This window comes from Plecotus auritus (genome assembly GCF_963455305.1).
Source record: "Plecotus auritus genome assembly, chromosome: 3".
In the NCBI taxonomy this organism is placed as follows: Eukaryota; Metazoa; Chordata; class Mammalia; order Chiroptera; family Vespertilionidae; genus Plecotus; species Plecotus auritus.
Window position 1 is genome coordinate 93,228,618 of NC_137772.1, and position 22,167 is coordinate 93,250,784.

Here is a 22,167-nt window from a genome sequence, read left to right on the forward strand (position 1 = left end):
AGGCCTGGGTCCCAGGTGCCGAAGGAAAACCGGTGCTGGAAGCCAAGGGAAGGAAGGCCTATTGCATGAATCTCTTCATGCAACGGGTCTCTAGTATATAATAAAACCCTAATATGCAAATTGACCAAATGGAGGAACGACCGGTCACTATGATGCGCACTGACCACCAGGGGGCAGACGCTCAATGCAGGAGCTGCCCCCTGGTGGTCAGTGAGCTCCCACAGGGGGAGCGCTGCTCAGCCAGAAGCCAGGCTCACGGCTGGTGAGCGCAGTGGTGGTGGTGGGAGCCTCTCCTGCCTCTTCGGTAGTGCTAAGGATGTCTGCAGGACTGCGATAGGGCGCAGGCCAATCTGAGGGACCTCCCCTCCCCCCCCCCCCCCGCCCAGTGCATGAATGTTGTGCACCGGGCCGCTAGTTTATAATAATGTGTCATAGGTTCTTTATTATTTTTTTTTTTAATGAATTAATATTTTTACATTTTTGTTTTAATTTTCTAATACAGTATATATCAGTAGATATAATCTACACCTCATTGGGGTCCTCATTAATTTTAAAGAGTGTAATTGGGTCTGAGACAACAAAATTGGAAATTTTCTGCAGTAGTATTTGCCACTGGTACATGAATATTTGTTTAAAGATTAGTCATCCCCTCTTCTCCTTGAATCAGGTTTACTAGAAGCAACCAGGATGTTTAGATGAAAGATTGACCAGCACTGCTGGTTAGAAAATGGATTTTGAGAACTCCAACAGAGGGTAGGTGAAATGCAGCCAGAGGAAACATACTGACATTAGCTTTGAGGCTTTCAAATTGCTTTACAGCCCAAGTCACAGCAAGAGTTGGAAGTAACAGGGAATAGATAGAAATGTGTGTTAATCCAACTAAGACTTTATTTGGTTCATCTGTCACTTTGAATGCACAACACCCTGTGGGCCAACCGTCCAGTCACTTCTGGACACAGCCATAAAAAAATGTCTCTCTTAGCTGCAGTTACGTGAGATACTAGCAAAGGAGTCTCTGTTGTAAAACACTAACGGATGAACAATTCAATGCTTCACTCTGTATAAGGCATCTCTCATCATTCTGAAATACAAATTAAAATATTTTTTCCTATGTTTGTTATCCAGTTTTGTTTCCTCTTTTGTAAATTATCTGTTCATATCTTTGGACTTTTTTGAGGCCTTGTTCTTATCAATTTATACCTGTATATGCTCTTAATAAATTAAAATCTTCTCTGTATATTAAAGATTACTAACCTTTCCTTTATCACATTGATTAAAAATGTTCCTTCTAGCCCTAACCAGTTTGGCTCAGTGGATAGAGTGTCGGCTTGCGGACTGAAAGGTCCCAGGTTCGATTCCGGTCAAGGGCATGTACCTTGGTTGTGGGCACATCCCCAGTAGGAGGTGTGCAGGAAGCAGCTGATCGATGTTTCTCTCTCATCGATGTTTCTAACTCTCTATCCCTCTCCTTTCCTCTCTGTAAAAAAGCAATAAAATATATATTTTTTAAAAAATGTTCCTTCTAGTTTGTTGTTCTGCTTTAATTTTGTGGACTTAAAAAATGAATATTGGCCAAAACCGGTTTGGCTCAGTGGATAGAGCGTCAGCCTGCGGACTGAGGGGTCCCAGGTTCGATTCCGGTCAAGGGCGCGTGACTTGGTTGCGGGCACATCCCCGGTGGGAGCTGTGCAAGAGGCAGCTGATCGATGTTTCTCTCTCATCGATGTTTCTGACTCTCTATCCCTCTTCCTTCCTCTCTGTAAAAAATCAATAAAATATATTTTAAAAAAATGAATATTGTTCCCCTCCCCACTGCTGTCCTCAAATTGTAAGTTCTTTGTGGAAATTTTGGATAACTGTATAATATTTTGTTATGAGGAAGATCCTAATCTGTTTAATCATTCCCCTATTTTATCTGTTTAGTTTTTTCTATGTCTTTACTGTTTTAAACAATGCTGCACTATATATGGTATCCATGCTTTTTTTTTTTTAGTTTCTATTTAGAATATTTTCATAGAATAGCTTCCTAGAGAAAGAATTCAGAGTACAGGTACATTAATGCATGATTGCTTAGTTTATTTCAGATACAAAACTCTAGTCACTGTTAGTTGTCGTCTACCAGTATGATATTTCTAAAAGCAGCCATTTGATTACTCGTAGGACTCTGGTATATATATAGTTCCAGCACCGGGCTTTGGGACCACACTTGGCAAGGCCAATGATTCCAAAATACATCCCCGGGGCTTTGTGAGGGGTTGGCCAACTTTTCCTATAAAGGGTCAGATAACAAATATTTTAGGCTTTGTGTGCCACATGGTGTCTATACAGCTACTCAGCTCTCAACTCAGCTACTCCACTGTAGTGCAAAAGCAGCCAGAGATTGTGTCAATGAATGGTGGGTCTGCGTCCCAATGAAGTTTATTTATGGACAATTAAATTTGAATTTCAGATAATTTTTATGTGTCACAAAATATTCTTGTTTTTTGTTTTCCCAACTATTTAAAACAATAAAGTATGTTCTTAACCTGCAAGTCATACCAAAATAGGCAATGGGCTGGATATGGCCGGTGAGCCATGGTTTGCCAATAGGCTATGCCATTGGTGACTTGGTAATAGGCATTTATTACATTGGGATCTCTGGATCTACTGCAGTGATATTGTAAATTTATCAAGAAAGCCCTTAATTCCAGAATGTACCTGATAACTACCTTTCATATTTTGTATTTCAGCTGGAGTTAACCGAATTTCATATTGGCCTGCTGATCCAGAAATAAGTTTGCTTTCTGAGGCTTCTATTTCTGAAGATGCAAAGTTAGATGCCAAAGCAGTGGAAAGATTGAAATCAAACAGTAGGGCCCATGTGTGTGTCTTGCTTCAGCCTTTGGTGTGTTGTATGATGCAATTTGTAGAGGAAACCTCTTATAAATGTGACTTTATTCAAAAAATGGCAAAAACATTTCCAGATACTAACATTGACTTTTATTCCAAATGTAGACAAGAAAGAATAAAAGAATATGAAATGTTATTTTTTGTTTCAAATGAAGAACTACATAAGCAGATGCTGATGACTATAGGTTTGGAGAATCTATGTGAAAACCCATACTTTAGCAATCTAAGGCAAAACATGAAAGACCTTATTCTACTTTTGGCCACAGTAGCTTCCAGTGTGCCCAGCTGTAAACACTACGGATTTTATTGTGACAAGACTGAACAGAGTAATGAAATTCACAATCAAAGTTTGCCACAAGAAATTGCAAGGCACTGCATGGTTCAGGCCAGGTTATTGGCATATCGAACTGGTAAGTTATATGCTTAGTTCATGTATTGGGGTTTATCAGTTGGTTGTATTTATCTCGGAAGTAAAGTTGGGTTCATCTCATCTGTGGTAGAACTCATTTACTCCCAGATACTGAGTTTTGCTGGTCATATGTACAACACATAGAAATTAGTGAGACCCTTGAGTAGACAACTCTTCCTCAGAGCAGTTTTAGGATTCCTTGTGGCCTTACAATTTGGTGCTACATGCCCTGATTATTTAGGCCCTTCTTTCTGCTTCTTGTTTTTATCATTTCACTGTTCATTGATCCCTCCACTAGAGATGGAACAAAAAGAGAGAGGAAACCAAATCATTCATTTTTGTTAACTCTTTAATATGTTTTTTATTGATTTTTTACAGAGAAGAAGGGAGAGGGATAGAGAGTTAGAAACATCGATGAGAGAGAAACATCGATCAGCTGCCTCCTGCACACCTCCTACTGGGGATGTGCCCGCAACCAAGGTACATGCCCTTGACCGGAATCGAACCTGGGACCTTTCAGACCACAAGCTGACGCTCTATCCACTGAGCCAAACCAATTAGGGTAACTCTTCAATATTTTATGTGTATTCAATATTAATAAAAACTTTAAATATCTTTACAATATATGAACTCAAACTAACAGAACCAAAGTAAAAGAACATTGGCATATTTTTCCCAATTGCTAGTTGGTGTGTCTCCAATCGCAAGTGGAGAAATCAAGCATTTTTACTTTTCTCAGTTACGTATGGCCATATATGTGAAAAAAAATATTTCTTGGGGATTTTCTTTATTGTAATAAAAGATGGCACCTCTATTTCCAATTATAGACCACTGTTTTTACATCTTGTCAGATGTAAAATATTTCAAAGTAGAAGAATCATCACTTTTTAAAATGCAACTTTGAAATAAGAGAAAAAATGCAGGCAGGAGGAATAATAGAGTAAGATTTGATGAGTGGAATATAGTAAAAAAAAAATTATCTCAAGAAAGAAAGAAAACAGAGGAAGTCTTCAGAAAAGGTTCAGTTGTGGCTCAGTTGTTTGAGCATCAACCAAGAGATCTTGGTTCGATTCCTGGTCAGGGCACATGTCCAGGTTGTGCGCTCAATGCCCAGAAGGCGGTGTGCAGGAGGCAGCCAAATGATGTTTCTCTCATCTATGTTTCTATCTCTCTATCCCTTTCCCTTCCTCTCTCTCTAAAAATCAATAAAAACTTTTTTTTTTTAAAGAAAAGGTTCATATAAATTTCACTGGCCTGCAATGTATTCTAAACAAAGAGCACAGGTCAAAGTAATTTCAGTAGAACAGAGGCTCTCATCTGGCAGCATATCAGAATCCCTGAAATTTTATTAAAAAACGAATGTTCACATTTCAATCCAGACTAAACCAAGTCCCTAAGGGTATGGCCAAGGCTTATAAGTTTTTAAAGTTCTGCAAGGAACTTCGACATGCAGCAGGTTTAATAAACACTCGATTCTTATTAAAGAATTTTATTTTAGCTCAGCCGGAGTGGCTCAGTTGGAGCATAGTCTTATGCATGGAAAGGTTGCTGGTTCGATTCCCTGTCAGGGCACATACATGTCTTGAGGGTTCGATTCCCAGTTGGACACATACAGAATGCAGCTGATTGTTGTTTCTCCCTCACATCGATCCTTCTCTTTCTCCCTCCTCTCCCCCCATCTCTTCCCCTTACTTCCTTTTTCTAATGGTGTCCTTGGGTGAGGATTAAAAAAAGAGAACTCTGGGTGGTGGGCTCAGTGGTTAGAGCAAGTGCCAGCGCTTCCAGTCAAGGGCATGTACCTGGTTTGTAAGTTTGATTTCTGGCCCCTGTCAGGGCACATGGGGAAGGGAGGGAGCCAATTGAAGAGTTGGAAGTCATTACATCTTATCTACCTGATTTAAGTGTGATTTTTTTTAAATCACTTTTTTGGGGTCCTGATTTCCCATTAGACTAAGCATTTTCCAAAGCTGAGGATTATACCTTCCTCCTGAACCACAATGTTGATGACAAAAGTAGGTTGGAGTAGTCAAGAAAGTTTAATGTTTCAAGTTATAACTCATTGGTTCTCAACTTTTAACAGAGGGAATGCTTATGAGAAAGACAGATTCCTGTGTCTTCCCGCCTTCCATGGAGAGGTTGGTTTAGGGCAGGGGTCCTCAAACTACGGCCAGCGGGCCACATGCGGCCCACCGAGGACATTTATCCGGCCCGCTGGGTGCCGCTGCCTGTCCTGCTTAGCAGCCGACTCGTCCCGGGCCTGCAGTGCGCATAGGAATTTGTTCATAGTTTTGTTTTGTTTAAAACTATAGTCCGGCCCTCCAACAGTCTGAGGGACAGTGAACTGGCCCCCTGTTTAAAAAGTTTGAGGACCCCTGGTTTAGGACATTTCCATGGGAGGCAGGAGGAACAAGCAGCCAGTGATTCTGACACAAGTGGCCTGTAGACCACATGGGCAGACCCTGACAACACCACAGAATTGGGAGCTAAAGTAACCATGCCTGCTTTCTAGAACCCTAGTTAATCTGACTCTTAGTGATCAGAGTCTTGGGAATTTGGAAGTTGACCATTCCTTCAAAGGTGTACAAGAAGACACTGTGAATGAACAGAGCAATTTCTGTAAAAATTACAGACATGAAAAGCTTTTTGAGAAATTACCTAATCTGTCAGCCAACTTTGGGGCTGAGTGAAATCTACTCAATCTAATATAGGTGAAATTTCATTTTGATTTTAACATATACAAAGTTAAGAATATTCTCATGGTGTGACTAACCTTAGATAAGCAGTAGAGTTGCATTGCTGGTGGAAAGTCACAGTTTTTCCCCTCTTGACAAGGTTTAAGTCTGTCTCCAAACCGAAACAAAAGTGTCTCCCGAGTTTAAAAAAACACAACATGAAAATTACTCAATGTAGATGGTAGGAAAAGTAGGCTCTTAATCTGAAGAATTTCTATTTCAGTTTTTTATTTTTTTATTTCAGATTTATGCATGTATTAAGTATAATTTTACTTCCAATATAGGTTTTGGTCTTGCAGACAAATATACTCTTATGTTTATAACTTCTGCCACTTACTTAGAAATGATCATAAAGCCATAATTATATTCTTTTCCCCACATGTTTTACTCTGAAGGTCTATCTCAGTTACACCAAAATCCCTTTTATGACAGTTTCCACTCGATAGAGTAAGCCCTCCTCCTCCCATACACTCTATTCCTCAGCATTGTATTAATTTTCTGCACAGCACAGCACAGAAGTGTTTCCTTGTTCCTGTCTTCCTTCCTCATCAGACAGACTGTAAGTTTCATGAATATAAGGACTTCTGTTTTCCTCACCACTGTATACTCGGGCATTCAATGAAGGGAAATGTTTGTTATGAAATTCTTAATGTCAAAGGAGGGGTAGAGGAAAGGCAAAGTAGGTTAGGTTCAGAGGGCTAACTTTTAGTCACTTAATTTCTTTGCCTGTTTTCTCATCTAGAAAAGGAAATTTTATGTGCTTTACCTTTAGGGTAAAAAATGAGGCCATGAGTAAAAAGTGCTTAAAACAAATTATGCAAATGCTTTATAAGATAATTTTTAAAACCTGAGCTTGCTTTAACTAAGTTGGGGAATTTTATTATAGTATCATAACTTTTAAAAATGATTTATGAGGCATCCTAATTTTTGATACATAGGTGAAATAAAGTTTCTCTACTTTTACTAAAAAAGTTAAGTATTTAAATGGTATCATTGGAAGGATTACTTGTAAGGAAATTATAGGATGAAGCCACAATTTCGCTTAATCCTCACCAATATGAAAATGTTCTAGCTCAAGTTCACAGATGATTGTTACTTTGTGTAAATGTACCTACTTCACTATATTTGTCTCTTATTAAGAGTTTGATAAATACTATGGTTTTTATAATTACTGTATAATTTTCTTAGAAATTTGTACTCACCCTTATATTAGTAGAAGGAAAAAGTCAATCCTTTATATGTAGAATTTCTCTTTTGGTTTTTAAATTTTGTTTCATATTAATGGTTTTAAGATTACAGCTTTATTTATTGCAGACATTTTGGTTCTCCAGGAAAATTATACTCTTACAATTGATTTAGAAATGAGCATCATGTAATTAACTGGGCTTTCCCCTCTCCCCAAAGGCAAATTATGAAGGTCAGGGAAAGGACAACATAGTGTTTAAATCAAAATTTCCTTCATGGATCTTTCCAGCAATATAAACATATGAAAGCCCATAAATATTTATTTATGTTTGTATTATACATCTGAACATTTTTCATAGCAAGAACATTTGCATGAAATGTATTTTTCATTAGAGTATAAAAAATTCTAGAAGATAGACTTGATTGTTGTGTGAATGTTTATTACATTAAATCCATTAGTTCAGAAACTTGTTTTTCAATCAATTTTATCATCTATTAGAAATAGTCATTTAGAAACTGACTTGTTGGTGGAGAATCAATAGTTACACTCAATTCTGGTTAGAGCTCTGATCCTGGACACTGCCATTGTAATGATCTCCACATATAGATCATGTGTGACTGGGTTGGTAGTGACAGAGTCTAGTTATTTAGTATCTACTTCCCATATTGCATGCTTATAAGTATTTTTTTAGTGGTTTTCTATAATTTGGGAAATGTCAAGAATTGCTGCTACATTTAGAAACTATGTTCCAATAAATACGTTATATTATTTTTAGAAAAATATAGTTCTGAAACTTACAAATCATTGATTATTTTTACTGAGTTAAATGCCATTTATCTTTCAGAGGATCATAAAATAGGAGTTGGAGCAGTCATTTGGGCAGAAAAAAAATCTGTAAGTATTAAACTAATTGTTTAAACATTTAACTTTGATTTTCTTTAAATATATTTCAACCTTAAATACATTATTTTGTTGACCCATAGGCATTAATATTTTATATTGGTGATTTTATGTTCTATAAGCATTTCTTTATTCCCTCAACAATTTTATGGATAGATTCATTTATTTAGCAGACATTTTTTAAACACCTTCTACAGGGTTGTCACTGTGCCACAGTGTACAGTGGGGAGTTAAAGACCACATTTCCTGCCCTTCATGGCCTTCTGTAATCTAGAAGTGAAAAAGAGACTGGTATGTAAGAGTGATTATAACATGATACCATGAAATCTCAGAGAATCAACCTTAACTCGCGTGAAGAAATAAGTAAAATATTCTTGGAGGAGATAAGATGCTATTTGTCTTGAAGAATGAATAGGAATTCACCAGGCAGAGCAAGTTCGTGAGACTAGGAGGATAGCATGCAGAGGTGAGGAGTATGAGAGGGAATTGGAAAATGGAAGTGATTTGGCATGTTGGAGTACAGAGTCATATGTTTAATAGTGTGGTAGATGAAATTGGTCTTGACCCTGAAGAACTCTGTATTTCATATAGAGAGTTTGGACTTGATCTTTTGGATAGTGGAATATACTAGCACAGTGCTAAGCAGGGGAAATAAAAGACAAGCCACATATTTAATTTTAAATTTTATAGAAGCCATATTTAGAAAATGGTGAATTAATTTTAAGAATGTATTTTAATCTAATCTGTCCATAAATATCATTTCAACATGTAATCCATATAAATTATTAATGACTTGCACAGAAGGCCAAGAGAGTGCCACAGTGGCTTCTAGAGGGAGGGTCAGGTGAAAACACAGGGAGAAGATGTCTGTTTACAAACCAAGGCAAGAAGTCTTATAGGAAACCAACCCTGCCATTGATCTTGGACTACAGAACTTTGGGTGGATCTAAGATGGCGGCAGAGTAGGTGGAGGCTAAACTCCTCTCCTCCCAGGACCAAATCAGAGTTACAACTAAACTATATAAGAATCATCCTGAATAACCAACTAAAGATGAGCTGAAGAAAAACCTAATAACCAAGGATTTACAGGAGAACCCACGTTGAGACTGGTGGGAAGGGTGGAAGCACAAAAAGGGCTGGCCCTGCTCCTAGGAGCAGCAGCTGAGGTTCTAGGGATATCTCAGCTCCGCGAGGGGCAGTTCTCCTGAGAAGCGTGGGGTCTAAACCCCTACCTGGGCTCCCCATGCTAGAGCACCAGAGCTGAGAAGAGGCACCCAGAGTCCTGGCCATTGTGGCTCAGTGATTAGAGCTTCAGCCCTCGCAACAAAGGGTCATAGTTTTGAATCCCAGTCACGGGCACGTACCTGGGTTTCAGGGTTGATCCCAATTGAGGCACATGCAGGAAGCAACCAGTCGATGTGTCTCTCTCACATACATGTTTCTCTCCCTCATCCTCCCTTCCTCCTTTCCACGCTCTCTAAAAATAAATGGGAAAAATATCCTCGGGTGAGGATTAACCAAAAAATAAAAAATAAAATAAATAGAGGCATCCACATAACGTCTAGCTGTGAAAAGCTCTGGGGTTTCTGTCCACCAGTGAGAGATGGCTAGAGATACAGGTACCCTCTTAAAGGGCCAATGCATAAAACGTCATTCGCAGTGACGAGTCCCATGAGGAGACGGGTTTGTGGCTTTGTGGAGGGAGCTGAAGGGACAGCCACCAGAATCCCTGTGCTGAGTCATTCGCCTATACCAAAGATGCCATCTTTCTTGGGTGGAACACTCCCCATTAACTGGGGGAAAATAAAAATAACAGCCCCACCCTCTGGACTTCCTCTCCACTCACCCTGTATGGCTTATACCCTGCTGGGGAGTGCAGCCAGAGGCTCTTCCTGTGACTGAGCCTAACAGGCAGCTCAGAGGCAGAGGCTGGTGGATGCAGGTCTCGGGGTGCCTTGGGACTCTGCTGACCTGCTCTTGGGACTCTGAGGCCTGGTGCTGGTAAAAGCCAGCCTTGGTGTGTAGCTTGATCCCTCCTGCATGCACTCAGGCCCAGCATGACAGCCACAAAATGTGGATCGCTGGTAGCTACAAACAGGTTGCCCAGGACCAGTCACAGGCAGCACCTAACATTAACCTGCACCAGAGTTCCTCTCAAGAGGTCCAGAACCAACAGACCTAGGGGCCAGCTTCAGAAAACAACAGAGGAGGTTCCAATAAGCTTCACAAGCAATATATCCAAAGAGAGATCTCTATAGGCACCAAACCCTACTGAGGCAAATTCAACTTTGTGTGGTCACCTGCACAGCAGCTCTCATGCAGTGGTTGGACTTGAGCCTCAGAGTCAGCCAGCCTGAGGGTCAATCCCATGCATGAACAGGCCAAGAGCAATCAAGACTCAATTACAACAGGAGGGCCCACGTAACCTACACAAGGGACATTCCCTGAGCACACTGTTCAGGTGATCAAGAAGACTGCAATACCAGACCCACGAAGACTAGGAGTCAAAGCAGATCTACCTAACATAGAAGCAAATATAAACAGGCAGCCAAAATGGGGAGACAAATAAGCATGCCCCGCATGAAAGAATAGGAGAAATCTCCAGAAAACGAGCTAAATGAATTGGAGGCAAGCAATTTATCAAATATAAAGCTCGAAATAATGGTTATAAGGGCGCTCAATAGCATAAAAAAGGACAGAGAAACCATAAAACAGAACCAGTCAGAAATGAAGAATCTATACTAATAAAAGGGTAATATGCTAATTAGACTGCACATCTTCTGGACGTCCTTCCGAACAAAGCCACAGTGGCAGGGGCTGAGGCAGAGGCGGTTAGGGGTGATCAAGCCAGCAGGGGAAGGCAGTTGAGGGCGATCAGGCTGGCAGGGGAGGGCAGTTAGGGGGTGATCAGGCCAGCAGGGGAAGGCAGTTGAGGGCGATCAGGCTGGCAGGGGAGGGCGGTTAGGGGGTGATCAGGCCAGCAGGAGAGGGCAGTTAGGGGGTGATCAGGATGGCAGGGGAGGGCAGTTAGGGGGCAATCAGGCTGGCAGGCGAGCAGTTAGGGGTGATCAGGCAGGCAGGTGAGTGGTTAGGGGTGATCAGGAAGGCAGGCAGAGGTGGTTAGGGGCAATCTGGCAGGCATGCAGAGTGGTTAGGGGCGATCAGGCAGGCAGGTGAGTGGTTAGGGGTGATCAGGCAGGCAGGCAGAGTGGTTAGGGGCGATCAGGCAGGCAAACGGTTAGGGGTGATCAGGCAGGCAGGTGAGCAGTTAGGGGTGATCAGGCAGGCAGGCAGAGTGGTTAGGGGGGATGAGGCAGGCATGCAGAGTGGTTAGGGGTGATCAGGCAGGCAGGCAGAGGCAGTTAGGGGAGATCAGGCAGGCAGGTGAGTGGTTAGGGGTGATCAGGCAGGCATGCAGAGTGGTTAGGGGCGATCAGGCAGGCAAACGGTTAGGGGCGATCAGGCAGGCAGGCAGGTGAGCAGTTAGGGGCGATCAGGCAGGCAGGCAGGTGAGCAGTTAGGGGTGATCAGGCAGGCAGGCGAATGGTTAGGGGGGATGAGGCAGGCATGCTTAGTGGTTAGGGGCGATCAGGCAGGCAGGCGAGTGGTTAGGAATGATCAGGCAGGCAGAGTGGTTAGGGGCGATCAGGCAGGCAAGCAGGTGAGTAGTTAGGAGCCAGCGGTCCTGGATTGCAAGAGGGTGCAGACTGGGCTGAGGGACACACCCCCCTCCCATGCACAAATTTTGTGCATTGGGCCTCTAGTGCAGTATATAAAGTAACAAAATGGGAGGAATAAACAGAAGACTGGATGAAGCAGAGGATTGAATCCATGGTTTGGAAGACAAGATAGAAAAAACAATCAGCAGAGCAGCAAAAAGCAAAAAGAATTTTTAAAATGAGAGTTTAAGGGACCTTTAGGACAACATGAAGCATCATAGCGATACCCTGAGGGACCTTTAGGACAACATTTGCATCATAGCAATACCCGAAGGAGAAGGGAGAGAGCAAGGGATCAAGAACCTATTTGAAGAAACAATGAGCAAATACTTCCCTAACCTGCTGAAGGAAAAAAGACTCACAACTCTAGGAAGCTTAGAGAGTCTCAAACAAGAAGGAACCAAAGAGGCCCATATCAAGACACATCATAATTAAAATGGCAAAGATTAAAGACAAAGAGAGAATCTTAAGAGCCACAAGAGAAAGACAGTTATCTGCAAGGGAGTTCCCATACCACTATCTACTGATTTCTCAACAGAAACATGTTAGGCCCAAAGGAATTGGCATGAAATATGCAATGTGATGAAAAGCAAGGACCAACATTGAAGATTGCTCTATCCAGGAAGGCTATCATTTATTGATTCTTTTTTCTTTCTTTCTTTTTTTTTTTTTAGAGAGTGAGAGGAAGGGAGAGAGAGAAAAAAAAAAATCAGGTGAGAGATAAACATGATTGACTACCTTCTACAGGTCCCTGCAGGACCCTTACTGGGGCTTGAGCCACAACCAGGGCATGTGCTCTGACCTGGAATCAAATCAGCAACATCTCAGTACATGGAAGGACACTCAACCAACTGAGCCACACCAGCCAGGGCAAGACTATCATTTAAAATCAAAGGAGAAATAAAGATCTTCCCAGACCACAAAAAGCTAAATGAGTTTGTTATCACCAAACCAGGGTTACAATAAATGTTAAAGGGTCTACTTTAAGAATAAGAAGCAGGAGGAGGAGGAGGAGCAGGAGGAGAAGGAGGAGGAGAAAAACAGGAAGATAGTTAAAGAATAAAATGGCAATAAGAATTTATCTATCAATAGTCACTTTAAATGTAAATGGCTTAAATGCTCCAATCAAAAGACATAAGGTAGGTGAATAGATAAGAAAACCAGACCATTCCTAATATATAAAAAGCCAGGGGCCGACACGACCTAAATGATGAGATGGACGACCGAAACAACAGGCTGCGTGGGGCGACCAGGCCGGCAGGGGGGTTAGTGAGGGACAACCAAACGACTGAACAGCAGGCTATGTGGGGCAACCAGGCCTGCGGGGGGGGGGGGCAGTTGGGGGTACAGGCCAGCAGGGGGGCAGTTGGGGGTGACCAGGTCGGCAGGGGGCAGTTGGGGGTGACCAGGCCCCAGATGGGGGTATTTGGGGGCGACCAGGTCAGCACTGCGGGGGGGGGCAGTAGGGGGTGACCAGGCCGGCAGGGGAGCAGTTGGGGGTGAACAGGCTGGCAGGAGGTCAGTTAGGGGCAATCAGGCAGGCAAGGCAGGTGAGCAGTTTGGAGCCAGCAGTCCCGGATTGTGAGAGGGCTGTCCCAGATTGGAGAGGGTGCAGGGTGGGCTGAGGGGACCCCCCCCCCCCCATTTATAGATTTCATGCACCGGGCCTCTAATAAATAAATAAATATATATATATATATATATATATATATATATATATATATATATTATATATATGTGTGTGTGTGTGTGTATGTGTGTGTGTATATATATATATATATATATATATATATAATATATATATACATACATATATATTCTGTTTACAGGAAACCCACCTCAGAACAAAGGATACACAGAGACTAAATGTATAGGGATAGAAAAAGATATTTCATACAAAAAATGGAAAGGGGAATAAATTGGTGGCAATACTTACATCTGGCAAAATTTATGTTAAAACAAAGGCTATAGTAAGAGACAAAGAAGGACATTACATGATGATAAAGGGAGCTATCCAACAGGAGGATATACACCCTGTAAACATTTATGTAACAAACATAGGAACATCTAAATATTCAAACTAAATCTTGATGGAATTAAAGAGAGATTGACAGTAATACAGTCACAGCAGGGATTTTAACACCTCAATTAATATCAATGGATAGATCTTCCAGACAGAAAATCAACCAGTAAATGGCAGCCTTATATGACACACTTAGAACAGATGGACTTAATTGATATCATCAGAACATTTCAACCCAAAGCAGCAGAATTTACCTTCTTTTTAAGTGCATATGGGATATTTTCTAGGAGAAAACACATCTCAATATATTTAAGAAGATTGAAATCATAACAAGCATCTTCTCTGGCCATAATGATATGAAACTAGGACCGAATCACAAGAAATAAACTGAAAAACACACAAAGACATGGAGGTTAAATAGTGTATCACTGAAAAATGAATGGGTAAACAATGACAGAAGAAATGAAAACATACCTTGAAACAAATGAAAATGAGACCACAACAACCCAAAATGATTGGGACACAGAAAAGCAGTTCTGAGAAGGAAATTTATAGCATTGCAGGCTTACCTCAAACAAGAAAAATCGCAAATAGACAATCAAACTTTACACTTAAAGGTACTGGAAAAAGAATGACAAGTCCAAAGTGAGTAGAAAGAAGGGAATAATGAAGATCAGGGCTGAAGCAAACAAAATAGAATATAAAATAACAATACAAAAAGATCAATGAAACCAAGAGCTGGTTCTTTTAAAAGAAAATTGACAAACTTTTAACCAGACTCATCAAGACAAAAAGAGAGGACCCAAATAATAAACTCAGAAATGAAAGAAGAGAAGTAACAACTGACATCAGAAAAATACAAAGGATTGTTAGAAAATATTACAAACAGCTATATGCCAACAAATTGGACAACCTGGACAAAATGGATAAATTGCTAGAAACATAATTTTCCAAAACTGAATCAGGAAAAATCACAGATTCTGAATATACAAATTACAACTGGTGAAATTGAAGCAGTAATAAAATTTAAAAAACTCCCAACAATTAATAGTCTTAGACCAGATGGCTTAACATGTGAATTTTACCAAACATTCAAGGAAGAACTAACACCGATCTTTCTCAAACTATTCCAGTTTTACAAGCCAGCATTATCCTAATTCTAAAATCAGATAAAGACACTACAAAGAAAGAAAATCATAGGCCAATATCCCAGATGAACATAGATGCTAAAATCCTCAACCAAATTTTAGCAAATCGGACCTAACAATACATTAAAAAGATCATACATCATGTTCAAGTGGGATTTATACTGGAGTTGCAAAGTTGTTGTAATATTCGCAAATCAATACACAAGTGTACACCACATAAGCAAAATGAAGGATAAAAACTGTGTGATCATAACAATAGATGCAGAAAAAGCATTTGGTAAAATCCAGCAGCCACTTATGATAAAAACTCTCAGCAAAATGTGAGGAGGGAACTTATCTCAACCTAATAAAGGCTGTACATGACAATCTTACAGCCAGCATCATACTCAATGGATAAGAACTACAAACATTTCCCTTAAGATTAGGAACAAGGCATGGGATGTCTGCTTTACCACTCTTTTTCAACACTAGAGGCCCGGCGCACAAAATTTGTGCACAGGTACGGTCCCTAGGCCTGGCCTGCAATCAGAGCCATCTTCCCCAGCTTCCAGCAGCTGGCCCCTCCCCCCGCTGCCACCCACCCTTGGTCTCCCATTCGCCATCTTGCACCCGAGGTGGGCCTGGCCCAGGATATACTTCGAGCCTGTGTAGGAGGCTGTGCTCCCTCCAGTGGAGACCTGTTCGCGGGAGGTGCTTTTGTGTGGAATTTCATTCAGGGAAGGGATGGGTTGTGGGCCCAATGCATGAGAGTTCCAGGGGACCAGTGGCACTATCGGGGTCATTCTGGCCACGCCTGAACTTTCACTGTGTTCATTTGCTGAAGGATTCTAATTGCAGGGTCCTGGGGCGTGACAACCCATCCCACAAAAAAGTCCCATTAGATTTCAGGTCGCATCACTACTGAGGAGGGTAACATCAGGTGCTTTAAGCAGAGAACACGGAATTCTGAACAGGGTTAGAATTCAGCAGCATCAGAAGACAGGTTTCTCAACAACCCACCTAACCAAACGCTTGGTACCTTGCTGATGGCTTCTCCCTCCTCCTCAGGGAGCAGGTGGGGAGAAGTGAGGAGCAACTGTTTGCAGCTGTGGGCAGGCCTGTGTCTTGGCTGTGGGAAAGAATGCCAGCCGGCCAGGGGGAGGGACCAAGAGGTTGGCCGTTTCTACCCGCTCACTGGCCCCACCCCCCACTGCCACCCACCCCCGGTTCCCCATTCACCATCAGGCGATCGGAGCCTGCCGATTGGAGCCTTCCGGCTGGGGAAACGGACCAAGAGATTGGGTGGGGCAGCTCCTGCATTGAGCGTGTGCCCCCTGGTAGTCAGTGTGCGTCATAGCGGCTTGTCATTCTGCCATTCAGTCGATTTGAATATTACCCTTTTATTATATAGGACTAGAGGCCTGGCAAATGAAATTTGCGCACGGGTAGGGTCCCTAGACCTGGCCTGCAATCAAGGCCAATCTTCCCTGGCTGCCAGTAACTGGCCCTGCCCCCACCGCCACCACTGCCAATTGCCCTCTGTGTGTGGGATAACTAACGGGGCGATCAGAGCTCCGGTGCCGCCCCCATCCACCACCACCCACCCCCAGTTCCCAGTTCCCCATCAGGCGATTGGAGCCTGCTAGCTGGGGGGAGGGACCAAAAGGTTGGCCATTCCTGCCCACTCGCTGGCCCAACCCCCCACCACCGCTGCCGGTCGCCCTCTCTGTGTGGGGTGACCTGTGGGGTGATTGGGGCCCCAGCGCCACCTGCATCTGCTGCCACCCACCCCCGGTTCCCAGTTCCTCATTAGGCATTTGGAGCCTGCCGGCCAGGGGGAGGGACCAAGAGGTTGGCCAGCATGCCCTGGTCGGGCGATCAGGGCTTGTGGGCTGGGGCAGCTCTTGCATCGAGCATCTGCCCCCTGGTGGTCAGTGCGCGTCATAGCCGACTGGTCGTTCCGCCATCTGGTTGATTTGCATGTTACGCTTTTATATATATAGAATAGAGGCCCAGTGCACGAAATTCGTGCATGAGGGAGGGTGTGTCCCTAAGCCCAGCCTGCACCCTCTCCAGTCTGGGACCCCTCGACGGATGTCTGACTGCTTGTTTAGGCCCAATCCTGGTGGATTCGGGCCTAAACAGGCAGTCCGACATCCCTCTCACAATCCAGGACTGATGGCTCCCAACCTCTCGCCTGATTGCCCCTAACAGCTTCTGCCTGCCAGCCTGATCACCCCCTAACCACTCCCCTGCCAGCCTGATCAAAGCCTAACTGCTCCCCTGCCAGTCTGATTGCCCCTAACTGCCCTCCCCTACAGTCCTGGTTGCCCCCAACTGCTCTCCCCTGCTGGCCCAGTCACCCCTAACTGCCCTCCCTTACCAGCCTGGTCGCCCCTCACTGCCCTCCCCTGTAGGCCTGGTCGCCCCCAACTGCCTTCCCCTGCTGGCTCAGTCACCCTAACTGCCCTCGCTTGCCAGCCTGGTTGCCCCTAACTGCCCTCCCCTGCCGGCCATCTTGTGGTGGCCATCTTTGACTACATGGGGGTGGCCATCTTGTGTGTTGGAGTGATAGTCAATTTGCATATTGCCTCTTTATTATATAGGACTAAAGGCCCGGTGCACGAAATTCATGCACAGGGGTGTGTGTCCCTCAGCCCAGCCTGCACCCTCTCCAATCTGGGACCCCTCGAGGGATGTCCGACTGCCCGTTTAGGCCCAATTCCTCTCACAATCCAGGACTGCTGGCTCCCAACTGCTCGCCTGCCTGCCTTCCTGATTGCCCTTAACCACTTCTGCCTGCCAGCCTGATAACCCCCTAACCACTCCCCTGACAGCCTGATTGAAGCCTAAATGCTTCCCTGCCAGCCTGATTGCCCCTAACTGCCCTCCCCTGCAGGCCTGGTCCCCCCCCCCAACTGCTCTCCCCTGCAGGCCTGGGTCCTCCGCCAACTGTCCTTCCCTGCAGGCTCGGTCCCCACAACTTCCCTCCTCTGCCGGCCTGGTCAGCCCTAACTGCCCTCCCCTGCAGGCTTGATCGCCCCCAACTACCCTTTCTTGCAGGCCTGGTCCCTCCCAACTGCCCTCCCCTGCTGGCCTGATCACCCACAACTGCCCTCCCTTGCAGGCCTGGTCCATCCCAACTGCACTCCCCTGCTGGCCATCTTGTGGTGGCCATCTTGTGTCCACATGGGGGCAGGATCTTTGACCACATAGAGACAGCCATCTTGTGTGTTGGAGTGATGGTCAATTTGCATATTACTCTTTTATTAGATAGGATAGAGGCCTGGTGCACGGGTGGAGGCCGGCTGGCTTGCCCTGAAAGGTGTCCTGGATCAGGGTGGGGGTTCCCTTGGGGTGTGGGGTGGCCTGGGTGAGGGGCCTTTGGTGATTTGCAGGCCAGCCACACCCCCTGGCAACCCAAGTGGAGGCCCTGGGATTTATTTATCTTATATAATTGAAACTTTGTAGCTTTGAGTGGAGCCAAGCCTCCTGCTTCCTCTGTGGCTGCAGCCATTTTTGTTGGGATTTATTTATCTTCTATAATTTAACTTTGTAGCCTTAAGCAGAGGCCAAGGCAGGCAAGGGCTGCGGAAGCTTGGCTTCCTCCATTGCCCGGGGCAATTCAAGCCTCCTGCTCTCTCCAGCTCTGTGGCTGCTGCCATTTTTGTTGGGATTTATTTATCTTCTATAATTGAAACTTTGTAGCCTTGAGTGGAGGCCTGGGCCCACCAGGGTGTGTGGAAAGCTTGGCTTCCTCCATTGCCATGGAAACCCAAGTCTCCTGCTTGCTCCAAGGCTGCAGCCATCTTGGCTGGGTTAATTTGCATACTCGCTCTTGATTGGCTGGTGGGCGTGGCTTGTGGGTATAGCTGAGTTATGGTTAATTTGCATATTTCTCTTTTATTAGATAGGATAGGATAGTACTAGAAGTCCTAGCTACAGCAATCAGACAAGAAGAACAAATAAAAGGCATCCAAATTGGAGAGGAAGAAGTAAAACTTATTATTTGTGGATGAGGTGATACTGTATATAGAAAACTCTAAAGATTTCACCAAACACTACTAGAAATGATAAATGAATTCAATAAAGTAAAAGCATACAAAATAAATATCCAGAAATCAGTTGCATTTTATAGGCCAATAATGAACTACCAGAAAAGGAAACTAAGAATATAATCCCATTCATAATGAATAAAATAACTAGAAATAAGTACCTGTATTCAGAAAATTATAAGATACTAAAGAAAGAAATTGAAGAGACCCCAAATAGCAACAGCAAGCTTGAGAGAGAGAAAAAAGAAAGTTGGAGGAATCACACTACATGATATCAAGCTACACTACAAGGCCATAGTAATCAAAACAACATGGTACTGGCATAAAAGCAAATGTAGATCAATAGAATAGAATAGAGAGCCCAGAAATAAACCCATGCCTTTATAGTCATTTAGTATTATACAAAGGAGGCAAGAACATACAATGGGGTAAAGAAAGTCTATTCAATAAACGGTGTTGGTAATATTGGACAGATTCATGCAAAAAAATAAAATAAAACTAGCCCACCTTCTTACATCATACACAAGAATAAACTCAAAATGGATTAAAGACTTAAATGTTAGACTTGAAACCATAAAAATTCTAGAAAGAAACATAGGCAGTAAAAGCTCGAACATTTCTCATAGCAATATTTTTTCTGCTATATCTCCTCAGGCAAGGGAAACAAAAGAAAATATAAATAAATGCAACTATATCAAACTAAAATGTTTTTGCACATCAAAGGAAACTATCAACAGAATGAAAAGAGAACCCACTGAAAGGGAGAACATATTCACCAATATATCTGTTAAGGGGTTAATATCCAAAATTTATAAAGAACTTATAAATCTCAATACCAAAAATACCTCAAACAATGCAATTAAAAAATGGGCAAAGGACCTGAATAGATACTTCTCCAAAGAGGACATAGAGATGGCCAATAGATGTATGAGAAGATGCTCAATGTCACTAATCATCAGAGAAATGCAAGTTAAAACCACAAAAAGATATCACCTCACACCTGTCAGAATGACTATCATCAATTAATCAAACAAGCGTTGGTGAGGATGTAGAGAAAAGGCAACCCTTGTGTACTGTTGGTGGGAATGTAGATTGGTGCAGCCACAGAGGATAGCAGTGTGGAGTTACCTCAAAAAATAAAAAATGTAATTATTACCCAACGATCCCGCTTCTGTGAATATTTCCAAAGAAAATTGAAACACTAATTCAAAAGAATATATGCACACGTATGTTCATTGCAGCATCATTTACAACAGTCAAGATTTGGAAATAGCTAAGTGTTCATCAGTACATGAGTGGATAATAGAGACAGACTCATAGATAGAGAGCTGGCTGACAGATGTCAAGGGAGGGGATTTGGGGGTGGAGGGATTGTGCAAAAGAAAAAAGGAGAAAGAACTCATGGACACAGACATCAGTGTGGTTGACTGCCTATGGAGGGGTGCGGGGGGAGGTGGAGTAGGGTATAGGGAAGGATAAATGGTGATGGAAGGAGACTTGATTTGGGGTGATGAGCACACAATACAGTATACAGATGATGTGTTGTAGAATTGGTCACCTGAAACCTGTATAATTTTGTTAACCAGTGTCAACATCAATAAATTTAATTTTAAAAAGTGTTTTTAAAACATGTTTTCATTGATTATTTAGAGACCGAAGAAAGGAGAGAGATAGAGAGATAGAAACCTCAATGAGAGAAACATCGATTGGCCATCTCCTGCATGCTCCCTTCTGGGGATTGAGCCTGCAACCTGGGCATGTGCCTTGACCAGGAATCAAACTGGGGGGCCTTTTGGTTCATGGGTCAACACTCAACCACTGAACCACATAGGCCAGGCTTAAAAAGTTTTTTTAAAAAGATTATTAATAAAATATTCTGCATTTGGGGCACTACAGTCATCAGAATATTGTGTGTATTTTACACTTACCATACCTTTCAATTCAGACTAACCACACATGGCTGCTGCTAACCTCATTGGATAGTGTAATCCAAGAATCTTTTTTTTTTTTAATTCCTTACCTGAGATATTTTTTCCACTGATTTTTAGAGAGAGTAGAAAGGAGGAAGGGAGGAAGAGCGAGAAAGAGATTGTCTGTGTCCCACATGTGCCCTGTCTGGGGTCAGGGATCAAACCTGCAACCCAGGTACATCCCCTTGACCAGGAATTGAACCCACGAACCTTGGGTGCAAGGCCGACGCTCTAAGCACTGAGCAACAGTGGCCAGGCCAATCTAAGAATCTTTTAAGTGGGAAAATGTTTGTTTCAGGTTTGCATTATAATAATAATGAGGTGGGACTAGACAGAAAATAGGGACATTCATATAAAATACGATGAGGGCTTAGTATTATGGGGATGAGTTAGGAGAGCACAGAATCAAGAGATAATTCTTAGTAATTATGTGTAGGAGCCTAAATTTTGTTTCAATAGACTTTATAGCAAGTAATTTGACTATTTGCCTGGATGTTTCATAAGTCCTTTAAGTTCATCCTAGCCAATACATCTAGTATTTTCCTTGCTAACCTATTTCTTCATCAGTGGTCACCATCCCATTTCCTTCTAATGCCACACATTCAATTAATCACCAGGTACTGTGGACTCCACCTTCAAAATATCTCTTAACGCTACTTATCTCTAAATCAGCTGTTAACACCTAGGTTCCTCTACCAAAAACTTCATAGTCTTCTGTACAGTTCATTTGTCTCACTCATCAGTTAAAATTATGTGTCCAGATTCTTAACATCTCTAGATTATAAGGTTCACAAGGACAGGAATTCTCTGTCTTGTTTATATGAATGCTCAGCAGCCTCTAGCTTAAGATCTGGTTGTTCTTGACTACTTTATGGAGAATCTAAGTTTCCTTTCAAATTACCTATAGTGTACACAGCATGGTGAAGTGCAAAGACATGGATTTGGAGTCAACCTGAGCTTGAATTTCATCTGTTACTTAATAGTTTTGTGACCCTGGCTTCAGTTTCCTTATCCATAAAATGGGAATAATGATAGTACTGCTATTCTCTAGGTTGTGGAAATTGATTAAATGAAATAATACAGATAAAACTCAGCATGATGTTAGACAGTAAGTACTCAAGAATAATTAGTTATCAATAAGATCATTTATTTGTAAG

At 42.7% G+C, this 22,167-nt stretch overlaps 1 protein-coding gene across 4 annotated transcripts in view; it reads left to right on the forward strand.

Annotated features, from left to right (window-relative positions):
- The window catches only part of CDADC1 (cytidine and dCMP deaminase domain containing 1), a 95,988-nt gene that overhangs the window by 40,663 nt on the left and 33,158 nt on the right, over positions 1–22,167 (forward strand). For all 4 annotated transcript variants that reach the window (XM_080661906.1, XM_080661908.1, XM_080661907.1 and 1 more), the window contains 2 exons: positions 2,730–3,299; positions 8,061–8,110. In XM_080661906.1, the coding sequence (XP_080518032.1) occupies positions 2,730–3,299; positions 8,061–8,110 (620 nt within the window). The remainder of the gene's footprint in view (positions 1–2,729; positions 3,300–8,060; positions 8,111–22,167) is intronic.